At 54.1% G+C, this 25,719-nt stretch overlaps 1 protein-coding gene across 5 annotated transcripts in view; it reads left to right on the plus strand.

The window, feature by feature from the left end:
* The window catches only part of ARHGAP26 (Rho GTPase activating protein 26), a 101,722-nt gene that overhangs the window by 39,331 nt on the left and 36,672 nt on the right, over positions 1 to 25,719 (plus strand). For 3 of the 5 annotated variants that reach the window (XM_039701159.1, XM_039701161.1, XM_039701157.1), the window contains exons 12-18: positions 11,144 to 11,180; positions 16,045 to 16,110; positions 16,904 to 16,978; positions 17,089 to 17,142; positions 21,424 to 21,511; positions 22,579 to 22,637; positions 23,303 to 23,408. In XM_039701159.1, the coding sequence (XP_039557093.1) occupies positions 11,144 to 11,180; positions 16,045 to 16,110; positions 16,904 to 16,978; positions 17,089 to 17,142; positions 21,424 to 21,511; positions 22,579 to 22,637; positions 23,303 to 23,408 (485 nt within the window). The remainder of the gene's footprint in view (positions 1 to 11,143; positions 11,181 to 16,044; positions 16,111 to 16,903; positions 16,979 to 17,088; positions 17,143 to 21,423; positions 21,512 to 22,578; positions 22,638 to 23,302; positions 23,409 to 25,719) is intronic. The other 2 variants (XM_039701158.1, XM_039701160.1) reach the window with 1 other exon arrangement.

Consider the following 25,719-nt stretch of genomic DNA (forward strand, 5'->3'; position numbering starts at 1 on the left):
TTGGTAAGCTTTTATTTTGCTTCTAAAGCACTTAAGCCAGTGAGGTCTTAAGCCTTGACTTCAGGCTTTTATTCCTGCTTCCAGCAACTGCTGCTTCAGTGGCTGACGGCTCTCCCAGCTGGCGGGGTTTGTCCTCTGCTTAAGAAGCTGTTTGAGAGAAAAATACTTAGAGAAGCATTATAGATAATTTTTAAAAGAGGAAAGAGCCCTCTGGATTGCTTTTACACACCTAAAAGTGCTGTCCCACCCAGTTCTGGCAAGTGTGTGACCTCTTGTTGCAGCTGTGTTGTCGGGGTGTCCAGGAGCAGAGCAGTGCTCCTGTCTCTGGTGTGAATACCTCACCGTGTCTGTAATGCATTCCTGGCTCTTCCTTGGGGCCTGTGCTGCAGGAGTTGGCTGTGGAAGTTTGGCTTTGCCTGGACACTGGGCTGGCTGGTCCCAGGACACCGGTTGGGTTTTGCTCTCCCTTTGGGAGATGTTGCCTCTGGTGGGGACCCAGTGACAGCTGCTTATCTCCTTCTGTCACTGCTGATAACCCCGAGAGGAGCTCACAGGGGTCAGGCTGGGGATGTGAGTGTGGGTCCTGGTCCACAGGACACGGCACAACACACATCTCCTACGTGGGACAGCCAGCAGCTCTGCTGCAGGTGTGTTCTTGGGTTTTGGGTTCAGGCTGGGGGGCAGCTGGTGCTGAGGGCTGGCTTGGGTCTGTGGGGTGCCTGGGCAATGGGGATAATCGAACCTGGATTGCAGCACAGATGTGGAACAGGATGGAGCAGCTGCTTGCAGCAACTTGTTTGTGAGCCTGGGCCCAGAGAGGTGAACCAGCCCCAGGGCAGGGAGCAGGGTGCTTGCATCCAGGGATTTCGTGTCATGGTTTGGTGGGAACTTGCTGTCCACCCTTCAGCCCTGCTGGCAGCCTCAGCAGGGAGGCACAGGGCCTCAGCTGGAGTGACAGACCAAAGAGAGCATCCTCACTTTCCTTTCCTCTCTTTAGCACCTCTGCTTTGAGTCAGTTGATCAGGCAATTCAACAAACATGTAGAAATTCAGGGAATAGCTCCATGTTGGGAGAACAAATTTCCCTGCCAATTTAAATAGACTATTAGAGTATTGTTTCCTACTTTAAATTAAAAATTAAAGTAAATGGTTCATGCTTCAGTGGCTCGCAAAGCCAGCCTGTTCCATTATTTCCTCCTTTATTTTAAGCAGTGATTTACTGTCCTGCTGCAGCCCCACCACCTTCCCTCACCCAGGGGTTTTTCTTCTCCCAGCTGCAGCCCCAGAAGAAGCTCTTTGGACTCTGTTGGTTTGATAATTTTATTTCTGTGTTCACTCTGGGTTTGTCATTCCTGGCAGAGCCATGTGTGGAGCTGGGCTCTGCAGGAGCAGGACTGGGGTCAGGGGCAGGACTGGGGTCAGGAGCAGGACTGGGGTCAGGGGCAGGACTGGGGTCAGGAGCAGGCAGGCTGCAGGCTCAGGCCGTGGCAGGGTGGATGTGTCCCATGCTGTCTCTCAACCAGTGTTTGTTGGATGGTGGAAGTGGTGGTGGGGAGTGTTGGCAGCCCCTGGGGTGGGTGCAGGCAGGGCGGATGTGTCCCATGCTGTCTCTCAACCAGTGTTTGTTGGATGGTGGAAGTGGTGGTGGGGAGTGTTGGCAGCCCCTGGGGTGGGTGCAGGCAGGGCTGAGGGTTTCCCAGGGATGTTATGAGTGTTGTGGAATTTCAGGTCCTGTCTGGAGAGGGATAAATGTGCTGTGCTGCTGCAGTTTTGGAGAGGGACATGAGGAGCCTTTAAAGCCTCATTGGGCTGGCTCCCAAGGCCAGGAAGGAACCTTGTGCCACATCCCAGGATTGCTCCAAGAAACCTCTGAAGCCACCCTGGGCTTAGAGAAGTCTCTCTGGGAGAGGAGGGATGGGACTGTGTCCCCTTTTTGCTGCCTCAGGGTCTGTGCTGCCCCACACGTGTCTCCAGGTGCAAAAGGGGGATTGGAAGGGGTCTCACCTCAGGGATGTCCCAGTCCTTAAAGCTCCAGGCAGTGGTGATTGAGCCAGTCCTGGCACAAAGCCACCACCCTTGTTCGGAGCACCCAGGCAGTGTCAAACCTCTTTCACAGAGGAGGAGCGCCAGGCACGGCTGTGTTACAGTTATTTTAAAAATAAAGATGACACTGTCATTTAAAATTAGGCTGGTTTTGATGTGTTGAGAGCCCGTGTTCGTCAGCAGACGTTGGGAGGAGGAAGGGCGTGTGTGCTGCCTGGGGCTGGCCGGGCTCCAGGCAGGGCTGCCGGAGGAGGATGTGCAAGCTGTTGCTCAAGCATCCTAGAAAACTTGGGGGAAGCTTAGAGCAGTAGAAGTTTTCACTTTTAATCAGTTATTTGAGTGATCCCAACATGTCTGCTTCGCTGGGCCCGCTTAAAAACTCAGCTCTGGGAAGCTTTAGGCGCTTTAGTTATTCCAGAAATGTATTTTGTTGGAGCAGTTGACCTTTAGCTGTGTTATTCCGAGGCTGCGCGTCTGACACGCTCTGCTCCCCTCGCTCCCACACAGCCCCAGAGTGGCTGCTGCTGCATTCCCTGCTCTGGGTGAGCCCTGGGAAGCTGACAGTTTGACCCAGGTAGTTTTTCCCCCAGTTCTGACCCAGGTGATTGTTTCCTTGGGTGACAAACACAGTTATATAACTGCGCTGAGCTAAGCAGCCCAGCTGGCTGGCGGGGAGCCCGGCTGGCCTCGGCTCCGGAGGCCCTTGGGAATGCCTGCACTTGTAATAAAATGTGGGCTTGTTTTTAATTACAACCATCCTTCAGCTCGGCTACAGGAGAGAGACGGAAGAGCAAGACCCATCTAGGGGATTCAAGGCCCCCAGGTGCTTCGTTTTTGATAGATTTTTCTGTCTTCTGATCAGGGTGTAAGTTTGAAGCTGAAATTTATGTTGGAAGGAAGGAGCAGGAGAGAGAAAGGGGGACACGAGGTGGGAGATGACTCCGACTGCGATGAGCAGTAGGTTGGGAGGAAAGGAAGGAAGGAAGGAAGGAGCTGCCAGGGTCCCTGGCCACCCTCTTCCAAATGAACAGCTTCGTCTGCATGACATAAACCAGCATTTAGGAACAGGACTGGATCAGGGGCAGGACTGGGGTCAGGAGCAGGACTGGGGTCAGGGGCAGGACTGGGGTCAGGAGCAGGACTGGATCAGGAACAGGACTGGGATCAGGAGCAGGACGGGGGTCAGGAGCAGGACTGGGACCAGGAGCAGGATTGGATCAGGAGCAGGATTGGATCAGGAACAGGCAGGCTGCAGGTTCAGGCCGTGGCAGGGTGGATGTGTCCCATGCTGTCTCTCAACCAGTGTTTGTTGGATGGTGGAAGTGGTGGTGGGGAGTGTTGGCAGCCCCTGGGGTGGGTGCAGGCAGGGCTGAGGGTTTCCCAGGGATGTTATGAGTGTTGTGGAATTTCAGGTCCTGTCTGGAGAGGGATAAATGTGCTGTGCTGCTGCAGTTTTGGAGAAGGACACCAGGAGCCTTTAAAGCCTCATTGGGCTGGCTCCCAAGGCCAGGAAAGAACCTTGTGCCACATCCCAGGATTGCTCCAAGAAACCTCTGAAGCCACCCTGGGCTTAGAGAAGTCTCTCTGGGAGAGGAGGGATGGGACTGTGTCCCCTTTTTGCTGCCTCAGGGTCTGTGCTGCCCCACACGTGTCTCCAGGTGCAAAAGGGGGATTGGAAGGGGTCTCACCTCAGGGATGTCCCAGTCCTTAAAGCTCCAGGCAGTGGTGATTGAGCCAGTCCTGGCACAAAGCCACCACCCTTGTTCGGAGCACCCAGGCAGTGTCAAACCTCTTTCACAGAGGAGGAGCGCCAGGCACGGCTGTGTTACAGTTATTTTAAAAATAAAGATGACACTGTCATTTAAAATTAGGCTGGTTTTGATGTGTTGAGAGCCCGTGTTCGTCAGCAGACGTTGGGAGGAGGAAGGGCGTGTGTGCTGCCTGGGGCTGGCCGGGCTCCAGGCAGGGCTGCCGGAGGAGGATGTGCAAGCTGTTGCTCAAGCATCCTAGAAAACTTGGGGGAAGCTTAGAGCAGTAGAAGTTTTCACTTTTAATCAGTTATTTGAGTGATCCCAACATGTCTGCTTCGCTGGGCCCGCTTAAAAACTCAGCTCTGGGAAACTTTAGGCGCTTTAGTTATTCCAGAAATGTATTTTGTTGGAGCAGTTGACCTTTAGCTGTGTTATTCCGAGGCTGCGCGTCTGACACGCTCTGCTCCCCTCGCTCCCACACAGCCCCAGAGTGGCTGCTGCTGCATTCCCTGCTCTGGGTGAGCCCTGGGAAGCTGACAGTTTGACCCAGGTAGTTTTTCCCCCAGTTCTGACCCAGGTGATTGTTTCCTTGGGTGACAAACACAGTTATATAACTGCGCTGAGCTAAGCAGCCCAGCTGGCTGGCGGGGAGCCCGGCTGGCCTCGGCTCCGGAGGCCCTTGGGAATGCCTGCACTTGTAATAAAATGTGGGCTTGTTTTTAATTACAACCATCCTTCAGCTCGGCTACAGGAGAGAGACGGAAGAGCAAGACCCATCTAGGGGATTCAAGGCCCCCAGGTGCTTCGTTTTTGATAGATTTTTCTGTCTTCTGATCAGGGTGTAAGTTTGAAGCTGAAATTTATGTTGGAAGGAAGGAGCAGGAGAGAGAAAGGGGGACACGAGGTGGGAGATGACTCCGACTGCGATGAGCAGTAGGTTGGGAGGAAAGGAAGGAAGGAAGGAAGGAGCTGCCAGGGTCCCTGGCCACCCTCTTCCAAATGAACAGCTTCGTCTGCATGACATAAACCAGCATTTCACAGTGGGTTTCTGCTGCCCTGCCAAGTTCTCCACTTGGGGAAGTAAGGCATAATTTTCCCTCCCCTCCTGCTGCAGAGAGGTTTGCAGGGATGTGGGCTGGGAGAGATCATACTCCTATCTGTATCCTTCTGGCTCTCAGAGCAGGGAAGGTTATTTCTAACCACAACACAGTGTAGTCTAGCTCTGAAAATCCTGCTTGTAGTACAAAAACCTGGCTCTCAGACAGAAATAGAACAGGGTTGATAAGGCAGAGCCAGAAACAAGGGCTGATTTCATCAAGGTTGCCAGGTGTCCTGCTTTTAACAAGGAAATAGGCTTTTTGTACATGAGCTTTGCTGGGATGCTGCTCCAGGGCTGTGTCCCAGAGAAGCAGCTCCGCAGTGCCCAGCTCAGGGGCAGGTCTGGAGGGTCCACCTCCCTCTTCTCTTCTTCCTTCTCTCCATTCTTGCTCTGACCCCTTCCCTCTTGCTGCAGGGACAGGGTGCAGGGTGCCCTCCCTGCCCCAGGCTTGTGCCATCTCTGGGATCTGTGGGTGCCAGAGCTCCAGCCCCTCTCTGGCCATCCCTGTGCCCATGGAGGGCCCTGCAGGACAGGCTGGGGACTGTGGGGACACAACCAGGCACATCCCTGGTGTCCTGGTGAGGAAGGCGTCAAGAGGAAAGGCTTGTTCCTTCTGTTGCAGGGCAGTTGAGGTGTGGAGAGGGGTGTGTGGGATCCCCAGCCTTCCCTGCTGGGGCAGGGCTCTCTGTGAGCTCTGGGGTGCTGGGGGTGCTGCAGGCACCCAGCAGCAGCTGAGTCAGTCAGGGTGGCTGGACTCCAGCTGGAGCACTGCTCTTCAGCCCATTTGCCCTTATAAAAGGGTTGCAAAACACTCGTGTGGAATGTCTGTGCTCCTCCTGCCCATGGCTCCCCAGGCCGTCCCAGCGTGGCTGGGAAGCCACTTGGGCTACCAGTTCTGAGGGAATGTCATATCTATTTATACCCCTTGGGCTTGTGCATCTCTTGAGCTGAAAGTTGAAAGACTCATTCCTGGCTGTTTTGAGGATTTCTGAATATGAATCACAAGGAAATTGCATAACACTGCAGCATTTCCTCCCATTGCTCTGGACCTTGCAAACACCCCGCTCCCCCAGGGAGACCAGGGAACTCTGGCAGGACTGGCCCATTCTGAGAGTCCAAATGGAAAATCTGGCTTGGAGGGGAGGTCCCAGCACCAGTGAAGGGAGTGTGAGGTGGAATCTTCCACGCCAGGGCATGGAGTTGAAATCCTCCTTCGATGGAGATCCCCTCTCTGCAAACCAGGGCTGCTGGCTCCTGTCTCCAGTGCTTTCCTTAAATCCCTCTTTGCTCTGAGCAGCTGGGCAATCCTTTCCTCTAGATTTTAGCCATTGGGCAGAATTTCATGCCAGTGTTGGAGTTTGAAGGATTTTGGGAACTGTGCTGAACACTGTGCAGCCTCCAAGGGGTGCAGCTCAGGTTGGGCCATTTTGGATTTTAAACTTGAAAGGAAAGTGAATGAAACTTAAAATGAAGCAAGTGCCATAGGAAATCATAGCCCATGTCTTGTGAGGTTAATGGGCAACAGCCTGACCCCTGAAATGAGGAAATAAAAATGAAATTACTCAACATCATCTTTTTGTAGTTCCCCTTCCAACCCCCAGCTACTTCCTTTTCCTTTTCTTTTCCCACAACCCATTGTCATCCAAACCACTCACGGCTGTTTGCTCTTTTCACATCACGTGTGCAGTTTGTTTAGGGTCAGGTTGGAAAACTGATGGGTGGAATTCTTCCTGATTTATCTGTGCATGAGCAGAAAGGGCATCAGGTGATGAAGAGTGGCTGCAGGACTCTTTTAGGCTCTGGATGGTGTCTGAGGGGTGTTTCAGGCTCTGGATGGTGTGTGAGGGGTGTTTCAGGCTCTGGATGGTGTGTGAGGGGTGTTTCAGGCTCTGGATGGTGGCTCTTGGTGGCTCTGGGACTATTTTAGGCTCTCAATGATGGCCATCAGTGCTTGTGGAGGTGGTTTAGGCTCCAGATGGTGGCTGTCAGTGGCTGTAGGAGTATTTGAAGCTCCAGATGGTGTCTTTCAAAGGATTTCTGAAGAGGAAAATCCACAGCTGACGTTTGCATGGTCCACAGCTCCAGTGTGGGGTGTGTGGTAGTGGCAGGACTGAATTTAGAGGGGCCAGGAGCAGGTGCAGCACCTGCATTGCTGCTCTGCCCAGCCTTTGGTCCATGAGCAGCTGGGGACACGGGTCCAGGGGCAAACACTGGGTGTGGGGGAGTGACCCCCAGCTCATCCCTGGGCTCCAGGGGAGCAGGGAGCTGCCTCCTGGGCTGTGTGTTCCTCTACCACACCCTCGAACATCTCAGAGCTCTTAATCATCCCTATAAAACCATTTCCTCTGCAAAACAAAGCATGTATTTGGTGAAATGTCTCAGCAAAGGAAATAACTGGTTCTTTGATGAATTATCTTAAATATCAAGTTTGTAATTGAGCATAGTGCAAGTGTCAAAGTAGTCATGAGTTGTAACTGCTCTCATAAAATTTATCTTTCTGGATTACTTACAGATGCATCTTGGAATTTTTCAATAATAGCTTATAAAGGCCTTCTTTAAGCTTCCAGAGAGCAATTATCCTGCAAGAATGAAGCAGCAGTAGCTTCTACTAAAAAAAATTATACAATCTGGTTTTATTCAGGATATTTTACCATCTACAGTAGGAGTTTAGAAAATTAAATACAAGACATCAAGGTCTGTAAGTTTGGTACTCTCTCAATGTATATTTTTTCTATACACATCACTTCTGAAATTGCCTGGGAGGATATTTTGGCTCTGGAAATACAATCAAATGGGAATAATTAGTGAGAGCGAGATGTAAAAGCATGGCAGTGCTGCAGGGCAGGGATTTGTCTCCACGTTAGTCACTATCCCAATTCTGGGAGTTTTATAACCCAGCCTGTTCCCACACGTGTCCATGGGCCACAGGCCCTTCACCTCCCAGCAACGTTTCTTCCCTCTGATTTCCCACCCTTTGTCAGTGACTAATACTGCAAAGTGAAAGAAGCTTTTTATTTCACGAGAAACTCTCTGGGTTTAGGGCTGTTTTCTCCAGAGTGTGTTAACAGCAGGAAAAACAGCGTGTGGGCATCAAAATACCCTCACTGAATGGTGGTGTATTGTCTGGCCCGTGCTGGGCGATGTGTGTGTCTGCAGAGCTCCTGTCTGTCCTGCCCTGGGCACAGCTCCTGCCTGCCTGTCCCGGGCACAGCTCCTGCCTGCCCTGCCCTGGGCACAGCCCCCACGGGCTGTGTGCTGGATGCTGTCACCCTGGGAGGTGGCACTGTGCTGTCCCTTGGTGTCCCCTGGCCCAGGGCTGTGTGTGAGGCAGCCCCAGCCAGCCTGGGAATGGCAGTGCTGCAGGTACAGCCAAGAGAGAGTGTGAGGGTGGGGGAAATCAAACCCAGCACTTGGCAGTTGTGTGGAAGAGGGGTCAGAAGAGCTTTTCCAAGGTGCTCCCGGGCCATGTCTCCTGGGACAGAGGTGCTGCAGCCCTGGGCTCAGTGCCATGTGTGTGGTGTGGGGAACAGCAAGAACCTCTGTCAAGTTCTGCCCCCTTTCCCAGGGGGGGTTGGTCCATGAGCTGACTCATGTGTATGAGGCTTAATCTTCAAGTGCATCTTCTGCTTTAAGCCCTGCCTGTTACCAGAGCTCTTCTGGAAGGAGTGGAATATCAATATATCATGCCTAGGGCCAGGCTGGGCAGGAGCAGCCTTTGCCAAGGCACGAGCCCAAGGGTTGCCAGCAGAGCAGGGGTGACCCTTGGGCCACTGCAGGAGCCTCGCTCCTGGACCTCTTACACAGCAGCCCTTTCCTCAGACTTGGAAACGTTCTCTTACCCAGAGAAATCTCCCTCTAAAAGATTAGCAGAATAGGAGAAGTATTTCTTGGAAAAGGAAGGGATATTGCAGACTTGGGGCTTGGCTGAAACCCTGCTGATGTAGAGTTGTGTTAGTGGATTAACACAGACAATGGATGAAAGGTTTGTCCTTGATGACATGGGTGTAGGGTGGCAGTGTCTCTGTGTTTTATGGTTGCTGTTGACCTTTTTGTGAAACTTCCCTCTTGCTGTGTGCACACTTTGCAATTAATGGCAAAGGCATATTGTGTTTCCTTGTCTGCCCTTTTCCCTTGTTTTAAGAGCAGTCTCTGGTGATAACAAGCTCTGTTGTTTCATGGATCCAGACTGGAAGAGCAAAAGTGCAGGCAGAGAATGTCCCTGGAGCTGCTGTGCTAGGAGTTGGAATGGTTTAGGTTGGAAGGATCTTAAAACTCATCCCATTCCAGCCTGCCATGGGCAGGGACACCTCCCACTATCCCAGGTGCTCCCAGCCTGGTCCTGTGCTGTGTTTAGTGTTACCTGTGCGTGGGGGTGAGCCAGGGCACGACATCTGTGTGTGATCCCAAGGAAGGGCCGTGTGTCTCCAGGCTTTGAGTAACAGCTGAGCCCCCAGCCCCTGCAGTGAGCCCTCAACAGAGGCACTGAACTTGGAGGGGAACTTCCTTAGGGAAGGCTGCCTGTGGTGGGGCACTGCTGTCAGGGGAGCCTGCGGCTGTTTTCCTTCCCCCTTTCCACTTATTTAATTTTCTTGATATCAACACTGTTCCTAGAGGAAAACTCACTTGCTGACAGCAGCTGCTTTTGCTGCTGAATCATCCCCCGCTTGCCAGATGTGCCTGATGGATTTTCTCTGCAAACAACCATCTCTGCTTGGTCTCGTGCTACACAGCCAGGTGTCCTGGGAGGGGGAGAGGGAAGGTGCTCCTGGCAGGGCTCAGTGCCTGCCCACAGCCCAGTTTTGAGCTGCTCCATTGCATTTGTGCCCCCCTGAGCACGTGCTGGGTGTGGAGCTGATCCAAGGTGTCCTGCCGTGCTCCGGCTGGTGCCCAGCTCAGGGATGGCCTGTGTTTGGGTGACCTCCAGGGAAGGGATGTGTTTATGTGCCCTGCTGGTGGCATGCCCTGTGGCACACAGCCGTGCTGGGTGTTTTTGGTAGTGGTGGCTGTTGGGGCAGCACGGTGAGCTCTGCTGGGCCTGGCTCTGATCCTGAGAGCATCACAGGCAGCTTCCCAGCCTCGCCCTGCAGCTGGAGCTCCTGGGCACAGCACAGAGCACCCCGGGCTCCCTGCTGCTGCCAGGGGCTGGGGTGCCTGCAGCAGAGCCCTGCCTGCAGCCTCTCCCCCGTTGCTGGGGCTGTTGCTATCAACATGGCCTTTGGAAGCTCGCCCTGCCCGCTGGCTATTTCGGGAGGCAGCATGTGATGCTGCAGGCAGCTCCCCTTGCGAGGGCTCCCAGCCCTGCTCCCCACTGCTCCTCCAGCCTCGTGTCCTGCTCGGTGGAGGGTGACCCCTCAGTCACAGCCAGGATGCTGCTGGCATGTGTGTGTGTGCTCCTGGTGGCACTCTGTATTTCTCCAGCTCAAGAGGGTAAAATGGTTTAGAATAATCCTTCAGTGCTCAACCTGTCTGAGGGCTGATCTTCTTACAGCTGCTGTTGGTATTATCCTGGGCTTTTAAAGTGCCCTCACATTGTGATTAAAACCTGCCAGTGTTTTCCCTTTTTGTTGTATCTGCTGAAATGTCACTTTACTCTCCAGCAGCCAAGCAGTGGTGGGGTGGTGGTTGGGGTGGGAGGAGGAGGGTGGCTGTTGGAAGGCTGGAGAGGCCTGGGGTGGATCCTGGAGGTGGCTCTGCTGTGAGCAGTGCTGGATGCATCCAGTGCCTCATCCTGCTGCATTCTTGTGCTCCCTAAATCAGTGACATTTCTTTTCCTGTGCTCCTCTTTGGCTGACTCGTTTGCTCAGGCTGTACCTGAGGAGGGTGGTAGCTGCTCCCTGCCCCAGCTGCACCTGCCAGAGGTTCCTGCAATGCCCATGAGGGAATTGCCTGCTTTGCTCTAAGTTTATACCCTCTGGATGTGTCTGTCAGAAGAGGAGTCAGAATCATGGAACAGTTTGGGTTGGAAGGGACCTTTAAAAATCATCTAGTCCAACCCCACCTTCACTTTGTTTAGAAACCTCTAATTTCTGTTTGTACCTGGTCCATCCCATTCTTTCATTTTAAGAGCTGTCCTAGTCAGAATTTTAACATAACTGCAGAGCTGGGCCAGCCCCACATTTGTGTGCAGGAGGTCATGGTGGTGTTTGGGGACTTGGGGAGGTCCTGGCAGCAGACACACTGGTGGCACCAGCTGTGCCAGCAGCCCCAGCTGGAGCCAGGGTTTCATAAGGCTTTGTGCTTGTGTTTTCCAGGTGTACAACTCGAACAAGGACAGCCAGAGCGAAGGCAGTGAGTATTTCTTGTCAAGCCTGACCCCTGAGGGGTGGCTGAGCTGTGGGAGGGGTCAGCAGGAGATGCTGGTGACCCTGGGCTGGGGGGTGACAGGGCCCAGTGTGGGGACCCCAGGGTGGCCCCAGGGAGAGCTGAGTGTGGCACCCAGCAGGGCATGGGGCAGAAACCTGCTGGTGGGACCTGGGGCTGTGGAGGGCAGTGCCAGGCAGTCCCTGCACCCCTCAGGGTGTGTCCCTCCTGCCCACACCATGTCCCCACCCCAGTGGCACTGCAGGGGTCTGATGGCCTCAGGACCTGCTCCTGAAGTTCAGCAGAGGGATCAGGTGACACCTGGGACCAGCTCTTCTCTCTGAGCCAGAATGTGCAGGGTGAATGTGTCTTTCCAAAGGGGAATTGGAATAGAAATACAGGAGTCAGGAGGTCCTGCCTTGTGAAGATTGTCAACAAGAGCCCTTAAAAATAAAAATCTTTTTATTGTAGTTCAGGCAATCAAAGCCCTGGGTCAAGAAAGCACTTGTTTTTCTTCCTAGAGGAGCAGTTGCACCTGGTCCTGCCTCTTCTGTCCTGTGTTTTAAAACCCCTAATTGAGCCATTTCCCAGCAGGCTGGATTTGCCATAATTGCAATAGTCCAGCCCCAGTCCCTTCCCTGCTTCCCTCAGAGGCAGGGTCAGGCAGGGCCAGGCCTGGCTTGGTGCTCAGTGCTTGGTTCCTTTTGGTGCTGCCTCAGCCACGACATTTTCATCTGCAGCCCGAGCATTTTTCTCTCAGTAATTGGTATAATTTGCAGTAATGTTCCTCACACCCATTTCAGCCCTTGCACAAAGCAGTCTCTTCCCCCTCTGTGGTTTCTCCTTCCCTTTGATCCTCTCTGGCAGTGGCTGCACATCCATCCTTTCCCGTGTGTATCACCTGGCTCTGCCTCCCAGGTGATCCCAGCAGAGCTCAGCTGTGCTGAGCTGGGCAGGGCAGCGTGGTCAGTGTCCCTGGGCAGGAGCCCTGCTGGAGCAGCTCCTCTGGTCTCTTTTTCCCAGAGGGCAGAAGGAGTTTGTGGGGTGCAGAGCCCAGGGGTGGCTCAGCTCCGTGCTGCCCAGCCATGAGCTGTCAGTGCTCTGTGTCCCTGCACACAGCCCTGCCAGCTCTGAGCCTGCTGGTTTGGCTCAGCAGACCATTTTGATGGTCTCTCTTAAGGAGGAGAATGGTCCTCCCTGTCTGTCCCTGTCTGTCCTTCCTGTTCTGGGAGCAGGCTGGGACCCCTGCCTGAAGCTGCTTCTGAGCCCTCTGCTTGGGCTGGGGCTGCTGCTGCTGTGGGCAGAGGGCTGGCTGCTTCAGCCCCATTAAATCCGTGTTTCAGAGCTCTGCCTGCCTCCCCAGGCTCCCTAAAATCCATTCAGCAGCTGGCTGGCTGCCAGCAGCCCTTGGTCCAGGGCCTTCCTTTAAGGACCTGCAAGGAGTGTGGTGATGGAGTGGGTCTGGATGCAGCTCCTGGCCCTGGGGCTCTCTCTGCTCTGCTTCCTGCCTGCACTCCTGGCAGGCTGGAGGCACCTCCCAGTGCTGTGGTGGCACTTTCAGGACGCTGTAATTCTGCAGAGCTGCTGGGTTTTCTGTCCTGCTGTGTGGCCAGATGGCCGTGGGGCTGTGGGTGATTTATCTTGGTGTGCTTGCAGGGGGAGGAGGCCGAGCAGAGGGGCTGAGTGGTGTCACTGAGCCATGAGAGCCAGGGGAATTTTGATGCTCTAGTTTGCTAACCAGAAGGACTTGCCCTGCTCCATGGAAACAAATCCTCCAGGCCATTTGTGCTTATTGCATGGAACAGCACAAAATTCCTCCTTTCCCTTCCTTCCCACCATTTAACTCTCCATCTTCCACTTCCACTCTTGAGTCCCTTTGGCTGCCCTGTCTGCTGTGCCCTGGTCTGGGTGCTCTGGCCCTTCCCAGCAGTCACAGCCATGGAATCACAGAATATTTTGGGTTGGAAGGGCTTTAAAGCTCCTCTCTTCCCCTCCCTGCCATGGCAGGGACACCTTCCACTATCCCAGACTGCTCCCAGCCCTGTCCAGCCTGGCCTTGGGCACTGCCAGGGATCCAGGGGCAGCCCCAGCTGCTCTGGGCACCTGTGCCAGGGCCTGCCCACCCTCACTGTAAAAACCTCTTCCATTTCTCTAACCTAATCTGACCCCCAATCTTGGCAGCTCACTGGTAGTCAGAGCCCTGAAAACTCATGTCTGGTAAGACTTGAAAGCTCATTCCTCTGGTCTCTGCCTCATGATTTCCCCCCTCCCCAGTGGTTCTTATTTCCAAAATGCCTTTGGAGGAATTCGAGCCAGAGATGGCTGCATGGCACAGGAACGTGTGCTGGGAGGCACAGGAGCTGCTGTGACCTTGCAGTGCCCTGCCACACAGCTGGAGCCAGGCAGGCTGGCAGGGCTGGTCAGCCCCCTGCCCCCTTCCCTTGGCACTGGTATGTCACATCAGTGTAAAGGGAGGGAATTAATGGATTAAATAGGAATAATCTGCCAGGCAAGAATAGAAGGGGATGAGAGCAATTCAGCAGCACTTGGAATGTGATGCTGTTGAAGGTCAGCTGCGTGTGGGGCTGGGCAGCAGCTCTGCCCAGGTGCTGTGTGTCACCTGTGCTGGTGTGAGATGCTCCTGGATGGATCCCAGGCTGGGCATGCAGCTCCTTGGGCACTGGTGCTGCTGCTGGAGGGGGTGGCCTGGAGCTGAGCCTCACACCCTGCCCTGAGCAGGGAGGGCCTCAAGGGAGGCTCTTCCACTTGGCCTCAGCCAGGCAGGGACAGTTCAGAGTGGAAGTGAGGGAGAATTTACTCTCTGGAAGGGCTGTCCAGCCTGGGCACATCTGCCCAGGGCAGGGGGGTTCCCATTCCTGGAGGGCTTTCACAGCCATGTGGATGTGGCTCTTGGGGACCTTGGCAGTGCTGGGGGAATGGTTGGACTTGATCACCCTGGGGGGCTTTTCAAAGCCAGATGATTCCATGGATCTGTCATCTGGACAGCAGCAGATCCAGATCTGCCTTTGATCTGCACCATGGCTGAACTGAATCGTGGTAAAGGACTGAGATGAAGAGCAGATGCTCTGAGAGAGGGGAAATCAAGCTTTTACAATGCTCATTAGAAGTTAAGTTTAAGGATGAATAAAGGCACTTTGGAAATTTAATCAGCTATTATTTCTGGATATAACTACTGCAAATAATTCCCCAGCCTTTCCTGATCCAGAGCTTGACAGTGAGTGGAGGAGCTTGTTCATCTGCTTAGGGGGATTATGCCAGGTCACTTCATGCAGAGGCACTGCTGGGTCTCCTCCTGCTGCAGGCAGGTGGGATCCCAGCCTGCCTGGCCGTGGGGTGCTGGGCCCTGCAGGGTTGTGGAATCATGGAATTATGGAACAGGTTGGGCTGGGAAGGACCTTAAAGCTGATCCAGTTCCACCCCCTGCTGTGGGCAGGGACATCTTCCACTGTCCCAGGTTGCTCCCAGCCCTGTCCAACCTGGCCATGGGGGCCCCAAACATGCAGGGGGCTAAGGGAATGGTCTGTGGATGGGTTGGCACCTCCAGTGGGAGGCAGAGAGCCTGAAGCAGTGATCAGCACCACACAGGGATGCCCACAGGTCAGGGTCACACCATGCCAAGGCTGATCAGACCTGCTGACCTGGGTTTGCTGCAGTAAAGAGTTTCCACACCGTGGTTTTGAGCTTCTCAGGTGCCCTTGTGTTTATCAGTGGCCTGGGAATGGCAGCTGTGCCCTGCTGCTGATGGCACCTTGGGTTTATGCTGAATCCATGCTGGGAGCCCTGAGGGTGCCCAGCAAAGGGCCCTGCAGCTTCTGGATTGTCCTCACGTCCTGTGGCACAGGCATCCTGCAGCTCGTGTGCTTGTGTTGGCTCAGCACTTGGGCCTGCTTGCCCAGAAAAACATAATGGAGCTGTTTTCCTTTGCACTGCTGTGGGTCCTCGTGCCATTCCCCAGACAAAGCCCACCCCCAGCAGAGGACTCAAAGCAAGGGATTAGGCAGGGCTGGGAGCTGGCACTGCCCAGGGAGCAGGGGAATGCAAAGGAGGGGAGCTGCACGTGCCTTGCAGAGGGCACTGCCAGCCCTGCCTGCCCTGCCCTGCACGGGCTGTGTCTCTCACATCACAGCATTCCCTGGGGCCTGGAGCCCAGGCTGGCTTTGCCCACCCTTCCCCGAGGGGCTCCTGCCCTGTGGAAGGTTTTCCAAAGCTTTCTTAAGGGAGGAACTAATTTTCCATAACAGATATCTGGCTCTGGGCTGTGTTTTCCAGGCAGTGGTGGCAAGCTCTCTGTGGGGTGAATTTTTCCAGCAGGTGTTGGGGTCCCTTTATTAGTAATTCCCTGAACCTGGAAGTGAAAACCTGCATTGGCACAGGTGAATTGAGTTGTACATCCCATTAACTCTCATGTTTTAGCTCTCACTCCCGGGCAGAGGCAAGACACCTTGTGTGCCATTTTCAGGGATTTGTTGTGTTAAAATGTCCAATTTAATTTCTTTCCAAGCAACCCATTGTCAGCTTTCCAGACAAATTTGGGTTGTCTCACCTTGATCCTAAATGAATTTTGTCCATGTGCAGTGGTAGATGCCTGGCAGAGCCCAGGGCAGGCCTGGTTCAGAGGGATGTGGAGGCTGGAATGATGATCAGTGCCTGTGTTTGCCTGGCTTACAGCTGGTGCCAACTGCTGCACTTGTGTTTTTCTACCTCATTTATCTCCTCCTGGGCTGGGCAGCGGTGCATGGCTGGGGTGGCAGGGATTCAGGAGGAGCCTGGTGCCCCCTGAGAGGGCCTGCCCTGGCAGCTGCTCACCCTGCTCTCTGCCCTTCCCCTGCAGCTGCCCAGCTGGACAGCATCGGCTTCAGCATCATCAAGAAGTGCATCCACGCCGTGGAAACGAGAGGTAGGGCAGCCTGGGGCTGGGGCTGGGCCTGCTCTGGGGCAGCTGTTGGCAGTGCAGCAGTTGCTTTGCTGCCCTTTTCATGGGCAGAATGATTCATGAGCCCTCAGACCCACATCAGATGAGCCCATAACGTGCTGGGGCCAATGTGAGGAGCGTTTGCCCCACGGCTGGGCCAGCAGGGACTCAGCCATGGGGCAGGGTTAGGCAGTAACCCTGGGTGTGCAAAGGGGGACAGGACCCAAGGGGGTGTTCACTTCAGCCAGTCATGGGGCAGGGTTAGCCAGTAACCCTGGGTGTGCAAAGGGGGGACAGGACCCAAGGGGGTGTTCACTTCAGCATCCTTCCTGCAGGTGTGCTGCCAAGCACAGCCTCTCCTGTGGGGTTCTGTCCCCAAAAGCTCTTGTGAGTCTCCTTGTGCACAGGTGGGATTGTCCCAGCCCTGCAGGGGAGGTCAGGTGCAAAAGGCTCAGACCTCAGCCTGAAGAACTTGACACAGTAAAATTTTCCCAGATTGTCCTGGTTAAGTGCAGATCATGCATGGGGCTGCCATGGCTGTGGGAAGGAGGAAAAGTGTCCTTAGATCCTTGTTCCTGAGCTAAGTGGGGGTAACACTTCTAATGAAATAGGACAGGATATGTGAAAACCTTGATATCACCCCCAAATTGTACCATCTTCTATGGCTTTGTATTTGATAGGTGAGAAGGTTTGCTTTGCTATTTGAGAAGGCAAAGAAGTGAAAGAAATCTTAGCAGCTCTTGTGGCCTCCTGCTAACGAGCTCCTTGTTCTCCCCAGGGATCAATGAGCAGGGGCTGTACCGCATCGTGGGGGTGAACTCCAGGGTTCAGAAGCTGCTCAGCATATTGATGGGTGAGTCTGGAGTTCTGCTCAAGGAAAGTACACCGTGCTGCTTTGAAGCCTTGCCAGGCAGGAGCAGAGGCTCTTGCTGGGGTCCCTAATGGTGGTGACTGTGCCCTTAGGACCTTGTGCTGGCCGAGGCTGGGAGGCCCTGGGCCCCGTGGGCAGGTCTGAAGGTAGGACTGGCTTCACCAGGTCCTGCTGCAGTCACTGCTGTCCTGCTCACACATGCTCTGAGCTCTGGCAGCCTTCCCAAACGCAAACCAAAATCTTCAAAGAAATAGCTGAAAGCTTTGCCTTTTCATCTCCTACGTGCCCCCTTGTTCCCAGCACCCTTTGAAATGATTTTCTCCTGGATGTTGCATGATGCTGCCTGTGGCTGTTCTTGCTTTCTCCACAGACTTTCTTGTGCCTGTTTATCTCAGTCTTGCCCAGAGTTTTCCAGCATGTTTCCCTTGTGACTGAGGCATTGGATCCTGCAGTTCTGGGTGCTCCAAGCTGCTGGGTCTTGGCACAGCAGAGGTTTGCTCTGGCTGGGGGGACAGAACCATTTCAGCCCTGACTCACAGGCAGCATTTCCATCCCACAGCTGCAGCCCTGGACCAGTCTGTCCATCTGTCCAGACATGCCTGAGACACAACAGAGGGAGAGAGAGCAGAGCTGGGCTGGAGCAGGGCAGCTGCCCTTGGCCAGTCCTGTGTGATGCTGCTCGGGCTTGGCAAAACCACAGATGAAATAGCTGTAGGAACAGGGAAACAAATGCTTACTAATTTGTTAGTGCTGTGTTGAATGTGTTTGTTACTCCTTGGGAAAATGTGTGGCATTTCTGGTCATCTTCTTTCCCTTCACTTACGATCTTTCCTTTCCTACATGATTTCCTTTTCCTTGTCCTCACAAAACTCCAGTGCTCTTTTCTCTGCATATTTCTTCTTGCAAAAGGTTTTCACCTGTTGTGTTTCAACATCTTTTCCTCCTCCTATTCCAATTCCTCCTTCTTTTCCCACCGTTAAGGTGCTCAGTGAGCAAGGCCCATGTGGCTGTTGGAGCTGTCAGTGGTAACCTGTGGAAAACAGATAATCCAGGTGACTGGAGTAGAAGGGCACAGCTCCAAATCCGGGTGCAGGGCACCTCTTTGCTGTGGCCTTTGCAAAGTTCACTGCAGTCACGAGATGGGGCTGGGGCTGTTAATAGAGGAGTTTGGCACGGGCTGGGATGTGAAGGTGCCCTGAGGTCCCAGGTCCCTGCTCTCCTGTGGGCAGCCAGCACTGTCCTGTGGCACCCTCGGTGGGCACGGGGACAGCGCCAGTCCAGGAGCACTGCTGATACCAACAGGCTGCTTGCTGCCCTGGGGCAGGTGCTGGTGCTCCACAGCCAGGCCTTTGGGTGATCTCCTCACCACAGCCCACGGGTGGCAGGGCCACAGGCCCTGTTCTGTCACAGAGGTGTCAGTGCTGCTGTCGGTCCCCAGGCTGTGACAGATGGCAGAACTGGCCTGCGTGAAGAGCTCTGTGGAGCTGGGAGGGATTCAGTCTTGGACAGCATCCAGCATCCATTATCTCCCCAGCCACTGAAGCCACTCAGCTGTCGCCCTGTGTCTCATAAGGAGGTGATAAATGGCTGGTGCTTTTCCTTTGTCCTGGTGTGTCCTCCTTGGGTGGTGGTGCTGGAAGCCCTGCAGGAGGCGAGGCAGGGCTGCAGTGGGGCCCCTTTTGGGAATCCCCCATGCTGTCCATCCTTGGGGTGCTTTGCAAACCCGTGACTCTGTAACTTCCCCAAATAGTGGGGGATTAAATCTCCATCACCCGCGGTGTTCGGGCTGTGTGTGAAGCCAGTGTCCCACCAAACGTGTCCCTTGTCAAACCCATCTGTTCTCGCTGCCCTCGGGCTCCTGCTGAATGGAGGAGCCAAACTGTGCTCCCACTGTCAGGTTTCCCTTATATTTAGAAATGAATGTGGGCAGCGTTACTGCTTCACATACAGTTGAAATGGCAAAAAGATCGAGTTTCCCCGAGCTGCTGTCAGAGGCACTGCTGGGAAGGGCTTTGGCAGGGTGTCCTGCAGGAGGTGGTGGCCCAGGGCATGGCAGCAGGCTGGGGGGCAGCCCCAGCCCCTGGGGTGGGCTTCAGGGCAGATCTTGTTGGGGATGAAGCAGTGAGGGGTGCTCCCAGGGCTGCTGGGGGGCACATCATCTCCCCAGCATTCACTGGTACCATGTGCCATCCAAATGAGGGCAAAACCCAACAGATAACCAAGCTCTCATCAGTGGGAGCTCCCACGAGAGGGTTTGTTGTGGCACTGGGGCCCCAGCAGGTCTGAACCCTGCAGAAGGTGAGTTACAGCATCTGATCTGCTCTTTGCCCTGTGGGCCATAAGGGCTGGGAGTGGGGCTCCTTCCAGCCTCTCGCTGCTGGGATGTGCCACCCCTGAGGCTGTTTGGGAAGTCTCTCCATGATAACCACCCTGGACCCCTGCCACCCCTGAGGCTGTTTGGGAAGTCTCTCCATGATAACCACCCTGGGTGGTGAGCTGCTTCCCCTTGTTCTTCCCCTCACCCTGGAGAGATTTGTGAGAGAAGTCAGATGAGGGACTGGCAGCAAAAAGCAGCTCAGGGTTAGTGCTGTGGCTGTGGGAGCTTTTCCAGCCCTGGTTCCTGTGGAAGTGTGTCCTTGTGGGAGGCAGGGCTGGCACAGCACTGCTGCCTGGGGGCACAGATGCTGCAGCTGCAAGCCAAGGCAGCAGCTTCTTGCAGACTCATAAATGTGAAGGTCAAGGGGAGCTGATTAACTGCTCTGAGCCTTTTCATGGGACCGACTGTGGAATTTCACCTCAAGTTCCATGATCCTGCCTGGAAACTGCTGGGTGAGCCTTTGCAAAGAAACACACTCTGGAGCTGGTTGTTCTACTTTGGTTTAAAAGTTCCTTGTCAAAAAAAGATGGAACTTCTGGGAGGTTTTGTTAGCTTTGTTTTTTTTTTACTATGCCAAACTTATCTTGACTCCTTATCTTAAAATTCTCTCCTTGTAAAGTCAGTGCTGTAGGAAGTTTCCTGGGCATTGAGTCAGGAGGATGGAGGTCATTTGTGTGATTGCTGGGACACACATGATCTTTGTGTGAATATACATTTCTTATGTATTTACTTTTCCAAGCGCCTCTTGATGTTTTTTTAAATTAAAATAAACCCTTTGCCCTGGGGGAAAGCTGAACTCTATTCACAGCATTCTTTTAAGTAGGTTAAAAATTGCCTAATGCTTACATGGGGCTTTAAAACTCAAAAATGCATTAATTGTTGCTGTGAAGAGGCAAAAATCCCCTGAGCTGAGCCGTGGGAGCAGATGGTGTTAGCAGCTGTGTCACCCTGGCCTTGGGGACAGTGGGAGCCCTGGCAGCCAGGCTCCCCAGGGACACTTGGCACTGCTGGGACCCACACCAGGGACCCCCACAGGGGCTTCCCGGGGTTCTGCTGGGAGCAGGAGCCTGGCTGAGTTTCCAGGATGGAGTTAGCAATTGGAGCAGCATCCAGGCAGGAGTGATCAGCACAGGGGGCACTCCTATGCTGGGCTTTCTGTGGCCTTGGTTGGGTGCTCCTGGCCTTGGTTGGGTGCTCCTGGCCTTGGTTTGGTGCTCCCAGCCTTGGTTTGGTGCTCCTGGCCTCAGTTGGGTGCTCCTGGCCTTGGTTTGGTCTTCCTGGCCTTGACTGTGTGCTCCTGGCCTTGGTTTGGTGTTTCTGGCCTTGGCCGGGTGCTCCTGGCCTTGGTTTGGGTACTCCTGGCCTTGGTTGGGTGCTCTTGGACTGGGTTTGATGTTCCTGGCCTTGGTTTGATGTTCCTGGCCTCAGTTTGGTGCTCCTGGCCTTGTCTGGGTGCTCCTGGCCTCAGCTGGGTGCTCCTGGCCTTTGGCTTGGTGTTCCTGGCCTTGGTTGGGTGCTCCTGGCCTCAGTGTGGTGTTCCTGGCCCCAGCTTGGAGCTGTCACCATCTGGGTCTCAGTGGGGTGCCTGAGCCCACTTCCATGGCCTGGTGGTGGCTCTGCAGGTGGCTCTGCAGGTCACTCTGCAGGTCACTCTGCAGGTGGCTGTGGCTGTGATTCCCAGCCAGGGGCTGCATGGGGAGGTGGCTGCAGGATGATGATGATGATGATGATGCTGGCCATTGTGGGGAGGAGGGTCCCTGAGCCCTTGTGTCCTGCCTGGCTGTCACTGCTGTCACTGAGCACCTCGGGCTGCTGTCCTGGCATGCTCCAAGCCACACTGCCCTGTCCTTGCTCGGGATGGAGGGTTCCCTTTTCCTTCTCGTGTCCCGTGCCGCTGAGTGTGGCCTGTCCTGGGTGATGAGCCCCACACCCCTGCAGACGTGTCCTGGGCTGGGAATAGCAAATAAAATGGGCTGTGATGGTCTCCCCACAGCTGAGCTGGAATTGTCTTCATTTCCTCCAGTTACTGGTTTTTTGTCTTTTTCCATAGATCCCAAGACAGCCACAGAGACAGAGACAGAGATCTGTGCAGAGTGGGAGATCAAGACCATTACTAGTGCACTGAAAACATACCTGAGGTAAGGAGAAAAGCCTCACCTGCCTTCAGGAGGGGTTTGGTGCTGGCCTGGGATTTTACTGCCTGTTACTGCAGACCTTAACAACAGCTCTTTTATAGAAACAGAGCAGAAACTGCTCTTAGGGAATTTATTCTGGCTTTTCCCTGGCTTTCCAGTATGATTGAGTAGGATCTGGGGAACACACTCAGCTCTGACAGATGCACATATTATACAGACATGATTTTAAAAGCTCTCTCTTGCATCCCCTGCCTTGATTTAAGCTTTTCCCTGAGCTTTTCCCAGTGGACTTCCACCTTCGGGGCACGTGGCAGAAGGGGAGGGCAGTGCTGTGTGAGGGCAGGGGCTGAAGAGCTTTCCCAGACCTGGTGCTGAGCTTTATTGCAGTTCTGATTTCTGTGTGTCAGGTGAGCCAGTATCATCCTGGGGATTTTCCCAACAGGATTGGGTGTTGGCAGCCAGCAGCATCTCATTATCCACAACGTGCTCCTACCTGTTGTGACCACAGCTCCTTGCTGTCAGAGGCTGTTGTGTGCTGGGTTGTGTTTGAGGGAGCACAAGAGAGAGCCTAAATCCAATTAGGGTGATAAGTGTAATTAGCCTGGTGGATCTCAGCCTAGAAAATCACAGAATTTTGCATGATTGGCAACCTTTGCTCCAGAGTCTGAATGTTGGCTAAGCAAAGAGGAATGTGGGCAGCACCAGTGTGTCCCTCTGAAGGGATGCAGCAGTGGGAGGGGACAAAGGGAATGGGGATTGGGAAAGTTTTACAACCAGGCTTGTTTATCTTTTCAATTTATTTTCAAACTTACTTGGAAATCGTGGGCTCAGCAACACATGAAGCTGTGTTACTGAAGCAATGCTAAAATTAAAGATTAATTTAGTGGTGAATAAATCAAAGGTCCTTGCATAGATCTTACTCCTTCTGATGGGGGGAATTAATTAGAGTTGGTGTTGCTTAATTCTGCCCTTTTCAAAATGGAGCTGAGTTTATTGTAGGGGCAAAGCTTTCTCAGTGTGGATTGTGTTCCTCAGATGTGTTTTGTGCCTGTTTCCTTTTCATCTTCCAGAATGCTCCCAGGGCCCCTGATGATGTACCAGTTTCAAAGGAGCTTCATCAAAGCAGCGAGTGAGTTTGTTGGTGTTCATGGCCCTGCTCCCAGAGGAGCCTCACTGCCCGTGGCTGCACTCCCCCTGCCCAGCACTGGGCTGTGTCCTGGCCAGCAGAGCAGGGCTGGAGCGGGGCAGGATGGGGCTGGGAGGTGCCCAGAGGAGGAGGGGGCTCAGCTCCTGCATGGGACCATGGGCTGCTGCTGAACTGCACCACGGTGTTTGAGGGGCTCCCTGCTGCTTCACCGTCTGGGCTGTGTTTCCTTCACTGCCCAGGGGAAGGGGCTTTGCTGGGAGCAGGGGATTTTCTGTTGGCAGCCCTGCAGCCTGTGGGTGTGGGAGTGGGATGTCAGGGGGCCCTGTGTCCCACGGCCATGGCAGTGCTGGCCTCCTCCAGCTCCCACTTAGCACCATGAACCCAGGCAGCCTGTGGAGCACCAGCCTGGCCTGCACTGGGCACACTGACCATGGAATGTGCCCACATTCCCATCCCTGGCATCGCTCTGGCTGCAGCCAGCCCTGCCCTGCTCACCGTGCTGTTCCCGTGGCGTCTGCTCTCAGCTCACTGCAGTGCCTGCTGTGGCATGGAGCAGCTCCCTGGGATGTCTGTCAGGGACAGCCTTAGGCCTCTTCCCATAACAACGCCCTAATGTGGAGATAAATCATCTTCTATTCCCCATGCAGAGCTGGAGAATCAGGAGTCCAGGGTGTCGGAGATCCACAGCCTCGTTCATCGGCTCCCGGAGAAAAACAGGCAGATGCTGCACTTGCTCATGAACCATTTGGCAAAGTACGTTTATGACTGATGTGTTTTTCTCTCCTTTTTCCATTTCCTCTCAAAGTTAATAGTGGTGGAAAAGTTTCCTTGTGTGTGTGTGTGGTGTTGAGTCATTTCTGGTTGGCAACTGGAAACGCGTGTGAGTGAACCGAGGGCCGAGAGAGCGAGGGGGCTGAGGAGGGAGGGATGAGGAGGGGAGGGATGAGAGAGGGAGGGATGAGAGAGGGAGGGATGAGGAGGGGAGGGATTTGGGGGGGTAGGGATGGATGGGGGACAGGAGCTGCCCAGCCAGCCCCAGCCCCAGCAGCACCAGGAGCCCATTCACTCCTGGGAACCTTGTGTTGCTTTTGATGGCCTGGAATGGGTTTGGCTGCTCAGGCTGTCCAGGAGGCAGAGCAGGGGTGAAGCTCCTCACGTGATTTCAGAGCAAACCTGCCACCGAAGGACTAAAAGTGATTTCTTTGCGCAACAAATGGCTGCTCTGGGGTGTATTTTCTGCCTTTATGCACCCTGATGAATCAATATTTTTGTGTTACCTTGAAACTTTGCGAGGGCGAAGGAATGGGATAATTTTTTTTCTTTTGGTGGTAGAGCTGACCTGTAATTTCCCATCTTCTTCCTGCTCCTGCAGGTTCCCATGGAAACCTTTGATTAGTGTTTTAGAAGTGAAAGCATCATCAGGTGTTTGTGGCAGCCTCAAGGCTGCAGCGTTGGGCCTGCCCTTGCTGTTTGCACCAGGAGCAGCAGGGCTGAGGCAGGACTGGGAAAGCTGGGGAATGACTTAATGGGATAACTGCTTAGGAGGAGATCTGGAAGAATCCAAGTTATCTGTTTAAAAGGAAAAATAACAGATGATACTTGAAATAGGCTTAAACACAACTCCAGATGCTTTCTTGTCGCCAGGTCATGTGTCTGCTCCACAGGGTCCCTGGCAAGGCTGTTAGAAACCAAGTGGCTGGTTTAGCTCTTGGTTTCAAACCTTCTGCATTTACAGCCTGAAACCAAGGCCCTGTGGTTCCAGGTGCACCCATCAGCCAGATGGGATTGCCCAGAGAAGCTGTGGCTGCCCCTGGATCCCTGGAAGTGTCTGAGGCCAGGATGGATGGGGCTTGGAGCACCCTGGGATAGTGGGAGGTGTCCCTGTCCATGGCAAAGAGTGGAACTGGGTGAGCTTTAAGGTCCCTTCCCACCCAAAGTATTCTGGGATTCTGTGATTTCATATGTGCAGGGAATCTGTAATTGTTTCAGTGTTTTCCATCTAAAGGAAAAACCTGGTGATGGAGTAGAGATGTGGAGTCAGGTTTGCAGTGGGGTTTGTGCTGCTTTAGTGGGGAAGGAATTCAAACAAAACAAACAGTGTGTGTGGTGGTGTGTGCTATTTTAAGAAGAGAAACAGCTCATAGTGTTATTTAATAGGAAAAAAATTATCTCAGAGAAGGGCAGGAAGCTGAGGAGCGAGAGCCTGCTGAGCTCTCCAGCCCTGGTGCCATTCCTGGGGGAGATCCTGGGCTGTGGAGGCTGAGCCAGCCCCAGGTGTGGGCCCACAGCATCCCTGTGGGGCTGGCCCTGCAGCTCCTGCTCTGATCAGGAGCAGCATTCTGACCAGGAGCAGCATTCTGACCCAGGAGCAGTGCCCTGACCCAGGAGCAGTGCCCTGACCCAGGAGCAGTGCCCATTGCCCTGACCCAGGAGCAGTGCCCAGTGCCCTGACCCAGGAGCAGTGCCCAGTGCCCTGATCCAGGAGCAGTGCCCTGATCCAGGAGCAGTGCCCAGTGCCCTGATCCCATGAGGAAGTGCCCAGTGCCCTGACCCAGGAGCAGTGCCCAGTGCCCTGATCCCATGAGGAAGTGCCCACGGAGCAGCCAGGCCAGGCCTTGTGTCCATCACTCTCTAAAAGAGCTGCTTGAGGCTGCAGTGCCACTGAGCCAGATGAAAGACAAGACTGGAGAGAAGCCTTCACATCTGCAGCAGATGTTTGGAGGGAGGGCCTGGCTGCCCCGGGGGGATGCTGCAGACGGGTGGGACCAGCTGGGTCTGGTGCTGCTGAGGGCAGGGCACCACAGCCAGCAGGGGCAAAGCCAAGGGCCTCTGGCTGCCCTGCCAAGCTGGGCTGCACTGCTTGGAGGGCTTTGGCTCATCTGTTTCTGTCTGGGTTTTTTATTTTAAGTAACGTATGAATAATCAAGATTTGCATGTTTATCAGATGAGCTAAAAAAATATTTCTCACAGTCTTGCTGTGGAGATTTCTGACAGTAAAACCAGAACTTGGGCTGAGTCGGTCAAGTAGAGAAAGAGCCTGTTTTGGGTGGTTTCTGATCTGTGT

Source organism: Passer montanus, unplaced genomic scaffold (assembly GCF_014805655.1).
Source record: "Passer montanus isolate IOZ18808 unplaced genomic scaffold, ASM1480565v1 scaffold15, whole genome shotgun sequence".
Lineage (NCBI taxonomy): Eukaryota > Metazoa > Chordata > Aves > Passeriformes > Passeridae > Passer > Passer montanus.